The 11794-nt window shown below is 60.1% G+C and overlaps 1 protein-coding gene across 1 annotated transcript; it reads right to left on the reverse strand.

Annotated features, from left to right (window-relative positions):
- Positions 1-745: 745 nt before the first annotated feature.
- On the reverse strand, positions 746-11532 carry ATL1 (atlastin GTPase 1). The gene is made up of 14 exons (XM_026051497.1): positions 11493-11532; positions 7582-7829; positions 7261-7395; positions 6860-6964; positions 6595-6645; positions 6229-6285; positions 4870-4962; positions 4664-4802; positions 4386-4513; positions 4246-4302; positions 4098-4169; positions 2789-3220; positions 2250-2264; positions 746-1502 (listed from the first exon to the last, which is right to left on the reverse strand). The coding sequence occupies exons 1-14, from the start codon at positions 11530-11532 to the stop codon at positions 1392-1394; spliced, it is 1683 nt and encodes a 560-aa protein (XP_025907282.1). The 3' UTR covers positions 746-1391.
- Between the last annotated feature and the right edge of the window lie 262 nt (positions 11533-11794).

Genomic DNA, 11794 nt, shown 5'->3' on the forward strand with positions numbered 1-11794 from the left:
TAAAGCTTCCTTACAGGGGAAAATTTCTAATTGTACAGTTAAGCTCTCCAGCATTTTCATTTGGTTCATTGATTGTCCTGAAATGTTATTTATGGATTCTTTAGTGCAATAAACATTGTTGCAGACAAAAAAAAAAAAAAAAAAAAAATTTCTTGTAAATCCTCTTAATTCAATAAAAATCTTTGTTTAACGAGTGAGAGGGTGCAACAACTGACTTCTTGTCTTTTAAAAGGTCAAATAACTGCTCTTTAGAAGCAGTTTGAGGAGCAGAGGCCAGGCGGTTAACGGGAGTAGCTGCAGGTCCCCAGGAAGAGGTAGTGCAGCCCAGGCGTTGGGTTTCTGTGCGCGGAGCTCAGCTTTGTGCTGCAGGTGAGGCTGCCGAGCGGTGGATTTGGGAAGCCTGGCTYGGTCTCGCCTCAGGTTTGGGAAACATGAGTGAAAACAATGGGGAAACAAAAAGGACTGGACTAGCTGACCTCTAGAGGTCCCTTCCAACCTTAAGGACTCTGTAAAGCCTGGCTCTACCATCTTGGCACAAGTACCTCGGGGCTCCCACCTGGGCAGTGCAGCCGTCAGCAGCGTCTCCAACTGAAGCACAAACCCTGAAGGCCAAAAGGATGCCGAGAAAACAAAGTAAAAAAAGAGAAGTGCTAAACTCCGGTGGTAACTGCTACTCCATAGTGAATTATTAGGAACCGAAAGCCAACTTTTAATACTTTTGATGATAAAAGAATAGAACTGTTGAGCAYACTCTATGCGCTATAATGAATATATACAGAAAGGCAGTGAAACGTTCTCAAATACATGTACAAAGTGATATTTTGTGCATTAGTTATGAACAGAAATGTACGCTTTCCTTACAATATCATTAATATACTGTAGCAGAAGTGTCCTTACAATTCCTGGTAAASCAAGTTAATACTTTTTCCTTTTGATTACAGTGATGTAATTAAGCAGCTCATGGCAGATATGAGCTAAAGTTAATTGACGAAAAACCTTGATTACATGTTGCACTTGATCAAGTATTGGAAAATAAGTTGCCCTTTGAATAACACTAGGTCTGCCTGTATTTTGTTGCAGCATCATGTACGTGACCATGAAATCATTAACGAACTCATACTAATCAAAGGACAAAAACCAGTTTTCATAAATTAGCTGGGCATTCCACTCGACAGTGCAAATTAAAAGCACTTGGTATTTGCAGCAAAAGACGTATGTACATATTAACAAAACAAGAACCATGCCTACATCTTCCCATCACAGAGCGTGTCGTCGAAGGAACGTGAACGTGTTGAACCGGCCGCCGCGGGGTCTGGTCTTCGGCCTCGCGCGGGGCCGCGGGAAGGCGACGCCGCCGAGAGCCCCTCGGCCAGCGGCCCCCCRGCTCCCGCTCACATCTTCTTCCTCTCCGAGCCCTCAGCAGCCTCCGCTTTCGGCGCGGGGAAGGCGTGATGATACAAGTGTCTGTGAGTTGCCGCTGCACTGTACAGTTTGTACAACGCCTGCAAAAAGAGGAGGAATTTGCCTATTTGGATGGTTCAGCGTGCTTACAATGCTTATTTCCTACATTTTTTTCCATGTTACAGCTGCACGTTCAAAGCAGTTGCCACGTGCAATTTTTGCGCATCAACTTTTGATTATAGCTGAAAATCCAAAAGTAGCTATAATAGCTATATCCAAAGTTTGCATATATAGCTATATCCAAAAGTTAAGAGCTGAAGCTTCTTGCCCAGGGGAAAGCTCTGTGCAACTGTATTAAATCAAGACAGTTCTGGAGTAGGAGTAAGGTACCTGCTAGGCTTGGCTTTCCCTGTGGGTTTCATGCTTAAAATTTATATTTCAGCATCCTTGGCCTTTTGTTTTCCACCACCAAGCAGACACAAATGACGCCGGGGGARGTTTTGCTGTGAAATGGTTGTTTTTCCGCAGCTGAAGGCACATTTATTGCTATTATTTTAACTGCTGAAGTGCTTGGGATGTCCCAGAGGCCCGAGAGCCGCTAATTATCATGGATTTGACCGTGTTTCAAGGGAACGTGGGGTAAGGAAAGCCCTGGCTCCTGCCTGGGCCCGTCTCTTCCCTTGGGCTTTTCCTGGTGCTTGTTCCTCTGCTCCCGCGTTGCCCCAAGCAGCCCCACACACACACACGAGAAGCCAAAGGCAGGGGCAGATTTGGGGGTTCCTCTTTCTTYGGCTCGGGAGCTAAGGGGTGCCCCATGCCGGAGGGTGGGGGGCACACGTGTCACTTACCTCGTTTGTGCTTCCCTGGGGAGAGGCGTGGAGGGAAAGGAGAGGAGACAAAACAAACACTCTGTGCATGAGGAGGGCCCGGGCGCCGCGCGGCCTCCCCAGCCCTGGCCTCACCCCAGCGCCAACCCCGGCCGGGTGCCCCCAGGCCAGGGCACAGCCCTAATTCCTGCTGGGAGGCAGCCCCGAGGACCGGCTCCTTTGTTTGGACACCAAAAATTAAAAAATACAAGGCAGGTTTGGGAGCGCTTCCCCGCCAGCCCTGGTGCAGGGTGGCCCCTTCCTGCAGGCCTGGCCTTGGGAGGCCAGGTTTGGGAGCGCTTGGCCCAGGGGAAGAAGAGGCAGGACGAGGGTTTTTCCTGCGAGGTCTTGGGCAAGTGGCTCCCAATGTCACCCAAGGCACCAGAGCCCCAGGCCCGTCCCAGCCGCCCCCCACACTGCGCCCAAGGGTCCCCCCTCGCCAACGGGCACCCCGGGGGGCAGCAGTGGGACAGGGGGGCTCCTTTGTTACCCTTCTCTTAAACACCAGCTCCTTCTCCTACCTGGTCCCACAGCGCGGCGGCCACTTGGTCTATTACGGCGCCCAGTTCTCTGTACTCCCCAGAGTATCTGATATAGGCCCAGGTGCAGAGCGTGATGAGCGTCAGGCCCATGATCATGTTGCACAGGCTGGCTATGATGTCCAGGCCGATGAAGCCCGTCACGCCGGCGATCACGTAGGTGATGAAGATGACCACGAAGAGGGTGGCCGGCGTGCGGGCGGCGTGGAAGATGTTCTTGCTGTCGTTGTGCTTGATGTACTGGATGTAGAGCTCGTCGATCTCGGCCTCCAGCTGCTGCAGGTAGCGCCGGCTGAACTCCTCGCCGCCCATCTTCTTGACGCCGCGGAAGAGCTTCACGGCCTCCTCCTTGAGCTCCGCGTGCCTGCTCTGCAGGTCGCTGGGCGCCAGGAAGGGCTTGTCCCCGCCGCACACCTGCGGGGAACACGCGGCCGGTGGCGCCAGGGACCCCGCGCGAGGCCACGGGCCGCTCCGTCCCATGGCAAGACCCCCAGGAGGGCAGGCCAGGGCTTGGGCGCCCGGCCGCCCTCCTCCCACCCCGAGCTCCGGGCGCCGTCTCCAGGTGTCCAAGGGCCACCAGGGCTGGGTGGCCAGCCTGGAGACGGGGCATCCCAGCGCCTGCCGGGAATGGTTGGGGACAACCAAGGAGCAGCTAAAACAGGGCCGGGGCTGGTGCTGCTGCAGGGCTGGGCCGCAGAGGCTGCCCCGTCTGCCGGGGACACCCCAGCCAGGGCCTGCCCGGGCCCGGACCTGCTGCCGGCCACCAGGCCCCTGTCCCACCACAGTCCTGGGAGAGCCTTCCCGAAGGACACGGCACCGCGCTGCTCCCCTGCCTTGGGAGAGCAGCCTGCGGGGTCCCAGACTGTTCCCAATGTCCTCCAGAGAGCAGCCTGGGGGGTCCCCGCCCATTCCCAATGTCCTCCTACTTCTGGAGAGCAGCGGGGGGGGGTCCTAGACTGTTCCCAATGTCCTCCAGACAGCAGCCTGGGGGGTCCCCGCCCATTCCCAATGTTCTCCTACTTCTGGAGAACAGCCTCGGGGGTCCTAGACTGTTCTCAATGTCCTCCTACTTCTGGAGAGCAGCCTGGGGTGTCTCAGCCCGTTCCCAATGCCCTCCAGCCTTGGGAAAGCAGCCTGGGGTGTCCCAACTTGATCCCAATGCCCTCCAGCCTCAGGAGAGCAGCCTGGGGTGTCCCTGRCTGTTCCCAATGTCCTCCAGAGAGCAGCCTGGGGTGTCCCAGCCCGTTCCCGATGCCCTCCAGCCTCGGGAGAGCGGCCTGGCGTGTCCCACCTCCTCCATGCGCCGGCTGTAGGTGTCCTTGGCCGTGGCGACGGCCGCCAGGTTGTTGGCCTCGGCGGTGGCCTGCAAGGGGGGCCCGAGGGTGAGGGTCAGCGAGCGGCGCCGCGCGGCCCCCGCGCGCCCGCCCGGCCGCCCCTACCTGCAGCATGGACTTGGGGTGCGGCAGCTCCTCGCCTTGGTAGATCTTGATGTAGGCCTGCGGAAGAGAGCCCGGCTGGCTGCAGGGACGGCCCCGCGCGGCCGCCACGGCGCCCGGCCGGCCACCGCCACCGCCTCTACCTTGAAATACTCCACGAGGCCTCGGCACGTGATGTGGTTCCCGTTGATCTCCTTGACGTCCAGGCTCTCGGGCCGCAGCAGCCAGGGGATCAAAACCTTCAGGTTCTTGATGAACTCGTCGTCAATCTCTGGAAGGGAACCCAAGGCCGTCGCTCCTGGCTTGCAGCCAGAGCCGGACACCCACCGGGACACCCCATACACCAGCCCAGCCACCAGAGCATGGTGCCTCCCGGATGGATTTGCCCACGTTTGKGCCAAAGGCGGGCAAAAGGTCCCACCTTTGAGCTTGCCGTCGAAGTTGGGGTTGGTGGCCACYTTGAGGCCGGGATGGGGCAGCAGGAAGCAGGAGATGCTGGAGAAGCASGAGTGGATGTGCTTGCGCACGTTCTGCAGCTCCTCGTGCTGGTTGCCCGAGACCTGGGCGAGACGGCGCCGCGTCAGGCGGCCCGGGCGGCCCCGCGCGCCGCCCCCGGCGCCCACCCACCTTGAGGCGCTTCTCCAGGAACCTGGCGCCGCCGTCCGAGCCGTAGGAAAACTCGTAGGGGAAGCTCCAGTCGCGCACGAGGAAGATGAGGGACTGCGGGAGGGAAACACGGCGGGGTCAGAACCACGAGCGCGTCCAAAGCTGCCGGRCAAAACCCCCGGCTTGGGAGAGACCCCACGGGATGGGAGCCCGTGATGGGACCATCCCCGTCCCCGTTCCCCAGGCAGAGCGGCTGCAGGAGCCCAAGCTGCAGCCCCGCCGGCGCTGCACCCCGATGGGCACGAAGGTGCCGGGCTCCTTCACGCCAGCCACATGCATCCCCATCCAGCGGGAATTTTACAGGCTCATTTTTTAAGCCTCTTGCACCGGGCAGCTCTCCAGGCGGGCGGTTAATGGGAAGCAGATGTCGAGCAGCTGGGTGGCCTCAAGAATCGCCACCATTGGTCATCTGTGCCGAAGGAGCCCAGCTTTCCGGCCCAAAGAAACAAGGAAACTGCAGCCTGGCCGGCTCCTAATCCCTGCAAAGTCGTGGAACATCTCCGGCATCCCGCCTGCGAACCGGAGCCCCAGAGTCYGCGCTGGAAATCACGGCAGCTCCGCGGGCCTGGACCGGGAGGCAGCTCCGGGTTCCTCTCCTCTGTCCCTTAACGAGTCTTTAATCCTTTGCTGTGGACAAGCCGGCTCGGCACGTTATTCACTTCTTTTAATCTGCGTCTTTTCAAGATAAGGCAACGTATCGCGGTGGCCGATACCTCTAGCGACCAGACTGGAGGTCAAGCAGAACTGATGCTGGGATTTTTTTCCAGGGTTTATTATCCCAGGTACTGAGGGAATCATCCTCAGTTATGGTCTTGTTAAAACCAGCGCCTGTTAATCCCTCTTAATGACTTAAGCACATTTCGAGTTTCTCTGTGCAGCTGCAGCTCTGCCGAGCAGAAAGGAGCTCACTTGCGCCGTGCTCCGTGGCCACCTTCTCCTGACAGCCCTTAGACACAGACCAGCGAGAGCGATTCCACACCCAGCTTTTCCTGCACCCCATTAAAAACTTCTCCTTGCTCTCCCTGCTTCAAGCCATGGGTTTTTGCTCCCGTCTTTAGCATCTTCCATCACTCAGCTGCACGTGCCAGGGTGCAAAACACACCCAAAGCCGCCCCAAATCTGGTGTGTTTGTTATACTGGATAAGGTTTAGTTGTTATTGTCAGTGCCCGATGGGACCCACCATGTGCTCTGAGGTTCCCAGCACCGCTTGGAGCCGGACCAGTGTCTCCTCCTGCTTCCCGGCCTCCCCTTCTCGTCCCTGTCCCACGGGCCGTAGTGACACCTGGTGGCCACGGCCACGGGCTGGTGGCCCCACTCACCTGGAAGGGCTTCAGGCTGGTCTCCTCCATGGCCAGGCGGCCGTACTCGGTGAAGAGCTGCCGAGAGAAGCGCAGCGGGTCGGGGAGCGGGGCAGGGCAGAGCCCGCGGGCTCCCCGCTCCCTCTTTAACACTCCGGGATGCATCCACGGATGCCTTGGATCAGGCTCTCGCGTTGAACAGCTCAACGTTCAAACGGAGAGCTCCGAGTTGCACTGCTAATGGTGGGACGTTTCCATCGCTGTGGAAAACCGCACTGCCCGGAGCAGCACGGATTTTTCCAGGTAAACTTTAGCTTTTCCTTTTAGGAAAAGCCTGGCTAGGCGGGAACAGAAAGCTGCGGGTGGAGGGGCCTGCGGGGGCCTCACCTGCAGGTGCTGCAGGTCGTCCTCCTGCACGTTCTGCGACAAGTTGTACACCTGCATGGAGAAAGAGACATTGCAACGGGATCGGGACGGCCAAGTCCCGACGGGATGGATCCAGGAGGATGGCTCACACGGGAATCCCRCGCTCGGGATAGCCGGCACGTCGGCCTCATCGCTCCCATGGGCAGGGAGAGGCCGAGCTGCTCGCTTGGGACCATCGCTTTCGGGAAGCGAGGCGTGGAGCCCTCCTCCTCCTCCTCCTCCCTACCTGTATGGAGCTGATCATGGTGCTGAGGGCGAACACGGTGGCCGAGTCGCGCAGGGTGGACTGGCTGTCGAAGGTGCCCTGCGTGTCCATGAGCAGCACCGCCACCTGCGAGGAGACACAGCAAGCGGGAGCCCCGGCATTAACGCAGGCAGGCCRAGGGGGACGCCGAGACCGCGGCTGCGGTCGCGCGGGCGCCGGAGCCTCCGGAGCCGGGATGGGGCACGAGCTGCCCTGCGAGGGACCGGCAGCACACACAGAATCCCAGACCCACAGCATGGCTGAGGTTGGAAGGGASCCCSAGGGATCCCCCAGCGCAGCCCCTGCTCCMGCAGGGACACCCAGAGCACGGGGCACCCGGGCGCATCCAGGCGCCTTGGGAAGATCTCCAGAGCAGGACCCACCTTGGTACCGTCGGGCTTGTCCACCAGGAAAACCTCGCTCCATATCTGAATGCCGGTCGTCTCCCGCTCGGACCCTCCCCTCCAGGAGAACCCGGTCAGCGGCTCGTTGTCATCTCCCACCCAGTCCACGGCGTCCTGCGGGCGGGAACASGCGGAGCTGCCGGAGCGCTCGTCCCGCGGGGGCTCCGGCCCTTCCTCCCCGCCAGCACCGCGAGGGCTCCGCGCTCCGGGAAGGCCCCATGGTCCCGGACAAGCCGCAGCCTCCCTGGAGCACGGAGCCAGCATCACCCGCAGCGCCGGGCACGTGGGGTCCCCCCATACCTTGTTGTACATGTAGCGCAGCATGAAGTCCATGAGGAACGACTTCCCTTTCCGGAAAGCTCCGGCCACGGATACAGCCACCACCTCCTTATCTCTGACGGCCTCGGAGAGCAGGATGCGGTTGAGCGCCGCCTCGTCCAGCTCAAAGGAGTGGTCATCCTTGACGATGAGGACCTGCACCGGCCCTGCCTTCCTCACGGACTCCTCCTCCTCCGAGCTCCACTCATAGGTCTTGTCCCCGAAGCTCCCTGCTCACAGAGGTAAAGGACGGGTTGTGCTTGGCTTCCTTCTCCCGCGAGGACATCGGCAGTGCCTACAACCCACCCAACACCTGTCCCACCTCGGAGGAGGCTCCATGCTGCCCGGTCCCTGCTGGAACCACCCTCACCACTTGGGAAGGGAGCATGGGATGGGACAGTCCTCCATGTTTCCCAAAGAGAATCCCAGTTGGTTGGCTCAGACCAGGGGTTCCAAACCCAGCGACCTGGAGTCAACCCCTGTCTCCCACCCCAGCCTCCAGGCCCAGCTTTCTGGCAGCTCCAGCCATTCCAGAGCACAGGGGCTTCGTGCGGATAAAGGAGGAGCTACCAGTACCCAGAGGATGGAGCAGCAATGTCCCTRCAAACCCCAGCCGATGGCCCGTGTCACCGCTGTGGCCTCTGGGAAACCAACAGCTCCACGGCACAAACGCAGCCCCGACGCATCAAGCGGGTCCAGATCCCCGCAGGCCWCGGCTCACAGCGGAGGCACGGAAAGAACGGGCAGACCAAAGAACCCCAAGCAGCACCGGCCCCATGGCGGCAGCTCCGGAGCCGCCACGCTCGGAGCTCCACATCTTCCCCGCTCTGAGAGCAAAGAGCAGCGCCCTACGGACACGGGATGCCGGACACAGGCACCGCAGGCACCGGGATAAGAGGCACCGGGCTGTGCCCCCTGGTTGACCGCAGCCACCGCCGGCTGCTCCAGCCCACGACCCGCACRTGAAGCTCTCTGCTACCTGCTTGCACACCATGAAACGTCCCGCTCGGGTTATTAGCCCACGTGCAGAGCCAGGAAGCGTTTCACAAGCCGCCCGTGCACTGCTGCAAAACAACCACTGGAACATAAAAGCAGGGGTCGTTCCGGCACAAAAAGCAGCTGTTTTTGAGAAGGTTGCACCTGGCCACAACCACCGACACGTGGCCGAGGAGGAGGGCGAGGGCTGAAACTGCTCTGCGCACCCAGCTGCGTCGGTGCCCGCGCGGCCACATCGCCTCCCGGCTGCTCGTGCACAAATTGCCAGGACGCGGCTCCTTCCTCCTCCGGCTCCTTCCTCCTCCAGGCTCCTTCCTCCTCCCGGCTCCTTCCTCCTCCAGGCTCCTTCCTCTTGCCAGCTCCTTTCTCTTCCTGGCTCCTTTCTTTTCCCAGCTCCTTCTTCCTGCCAGCTCCTTCCTCTTCCCAGCTCCTTCCTCTTCCCGGTTCCTTCCTCTTGCTAGCTCCTTCCTCCTCCCGACTCCTTCCTCTTCCCGGTTCCTTCTTCCTGCCAGCTTCTTCCTCTTCCCAGATCCTTCCTCTTCCCGGCTCCTTCCTCTTCCAATCTCCTTCCTCTTTCTCTCTCCTTCCTCTTCCTGGCTCCTTCCTCCTCCCAGCTCCTTCCCCTTCCCGGCAGCCCATCCGCACGGTTCCAGGACCCACTGGGAGCATGGGGACAGGCAGCAGAGATGGTGCCTCGTGGTGTCACCCAGCCAGCGGCCACAAGGGACAGGCTGCAAACCCTAGCACAGATCAGGCGAGAAATGGAGTGTCCTTAATGYTCTGGAAAGCATTTCCCGCCAGAATTAAATAAGTTTGAGTGTTTCACTGAGTATTCCATGTTCACTACGACCATCTCCCCAAGACACAAGGTCAACCTTTGCCCTGAACGTGTTTGCCACAAATCCATTTCMTTGCAAGACTGGGGGCACCTTCCCTGCATGGAAAAACGGAGGCCAGCAAGAGGAGAGGCCTGGAAGCTGCTGGGATTTCTCTGGAATCTGGCGTCTCCACCTCTCAGAACACGCTGCTGAGGGGGCCGGGCCTTTGCTTCCAGGGATTGGACCTGCTCCCTAGGGACCTGCGCCCGAGGGACGAGGACACGGAGCGCGGCCCCGAGGCACCACGGGCAGCTCACGTCGAGCGGGTGCTGCTGCCAGCACGGCTGCAGGGGCTGCCCACGGGGACACCGTGAGCACCGGCCACCAAACCCGCCCGGGACAAATCCAAGTGCCAAAATCCAACCTGCAACCTCAGGGCACCTCCAGCGGGATYGGGGCGACCAAGGCAAGGCTGTCACCTCGCCGAGGGAACTCGACTGGAGTTCCGACGAGGAAAGGGCTGACACTGTTACTGGGGAGAAAAAAACAAAGGCTATGGAAACCATTGTTTTTTCCCCAGTTTTAGCCTGTTGCTGTGCACCTGGGAAGCGAGGCACGGAGGAGCTCGGTGAGGCAGTTTTGAAGAGCAGCCMCTTCTCCCCAAAGCATTTCTGGCCCATCAGAGCTCTCAGAAATCTCCAGGCCAGTCTGAAAAGCCTGCCAGGAAGCTCCAACTGCCTCAGCTCTGGAAAGCTGAATTCCCRAGGGGCGGGACACTCTGGAGACAGGAGACTTTGCACCCAGCGACTTCCAGGCCCTGCTTTTACATGAGTGACCTGGAGCACAGATCTCTGGTGGCTTCACGGTGACACGGGACCACGTTACTGAGCAGCTGCGACGGGAAAGCACCAACAATTCCAGAGAAATCCTCCTCCGGGCCTTCCTCAAGCTYGCTGGCCCGCCTGGGATTTGGGCTGACAATCTGTCTATAGGTAAAACCAGGTCCCTCCCTGTTCCCTAAAAGGGTTTCTGGCTCCATGTCACCACGTGGCTCATTCCTGGCACCAAGCGCGAGGCCCGTGCTCCACTTGGAGCGGATGCCAAGAGAGCCTTGAACGATGCCCGACCCTGTGGTGCCCTCCTGCCCACGGCTAAACCCAATGCACAACTCACTCTGTGTGGCACTCCAGGGATATAGGTGCTCCCAGGGATACAGGTGCTCCAGGGATATAGGTCCTCTGAGGATACAGCTACCCTGGGGATATAGGTGCTCCAGGGATATAGGCGCTCCAGGGATATCACAGATTGACAGAATGGCTGAGGTTGGAAGGGACTCCTATAGATCATCTAGTCCAAGCCCTGCTCAAGCCGGGACACTCAGAGCACGGGACACCCGGGCGCATCCAGGTGGGTTGGGAAGGTCTCCAGAGAAGGAGACTCCACAAAATTGTAGGTGCTCCTGGGAATATAGCTGCTCCGAGGATACAGGTGCCCTGGGGAATATAGGTGCCYTGGGGATATAGGTGCTCCAGGGATATAGGCGCTTCAAGGATATAGGCACCCTGGGGATATAGGCACTCCAAAGACATAGGTGCTCCAGGGATATAGGTGCCCCAGGGATACAGGCACCTCAGCCTAACCCAGCTTGGAGAGCTGCCTGGAGGCACCTCCTCCCGGGCTCCATCCCATCACTCGCCCGCATTTCCCTAACGCTCTTCAAACRAGTGATTCATTTGGGGGAAACCAAGAGCTGCCCCGCGCTCCTCCCCAGCCTGACAGCGCAGGGAGTAACCAGGACATCATTTGGTCCTGTGCAAAACAGCACTGTGGTTTTTAGTGCCCCCGGGCACGCTGCTAGCGCGCACGGGGCCTTTGTGCTGCCCTCGCAGAGCCCCCGGCTGCTCCTCGCCAGCCGCGCTGAGGAAGCGGCCCCGGGGGACATCGTGGCCTGACGTCCCTCTGCTCCCYGGCCACGGGCACATCCTGCCGGGCGCTCAGCTCCTCCCGGATAACGGCCGCTCTCTGTGCCGCGGGCTGCTCCCGGTGTGACACGCAGGCGTTCTGCAATCCCGCTCGTACCTGCTGTGTCAAGCGGCCTGGCAAAGCGCTGCACAATCATCGCAGGCCTGGGCCGTGCCGCGCGCACGGATGCGGGCGGCTGATCCCGCGGGATCCATTCCGGCTCAGGGGCGGCCCCGGAGTCCTGCCCAGTCCCGCCGGAGCCCCGGCCGCGGCGCCAGGGCGCGTTTCGGGCGAGCCCCGTGTCCAAGGGGGTGACACGGGCCGGGCTGCTCCAGCAACGGGCGCCGCGGAAGGAGCCCCGGGCAGCGCTCACGCCCAGGCGCGGGGCGCACGGCGCGGGGCTCGGACCTCCCCGCGGA

This window comes from Nothoprocta perdicaria, unplaced genomic scaffold, assembly GCF_003342845.1.
Source record: "Nothoprocta perdicaria isolate Ctin4 unplaced genomic scaffold, notPer1 scaffold_76, whole genome shotgun sequence".
In the NCBI taxonomy this organism is placed as follows: Eukaryota; Metazoa; Chordata; class Aves; order Tinamiformes; family Tinamidae; genus Nothoprocta; species Nothoprocta perdicaria.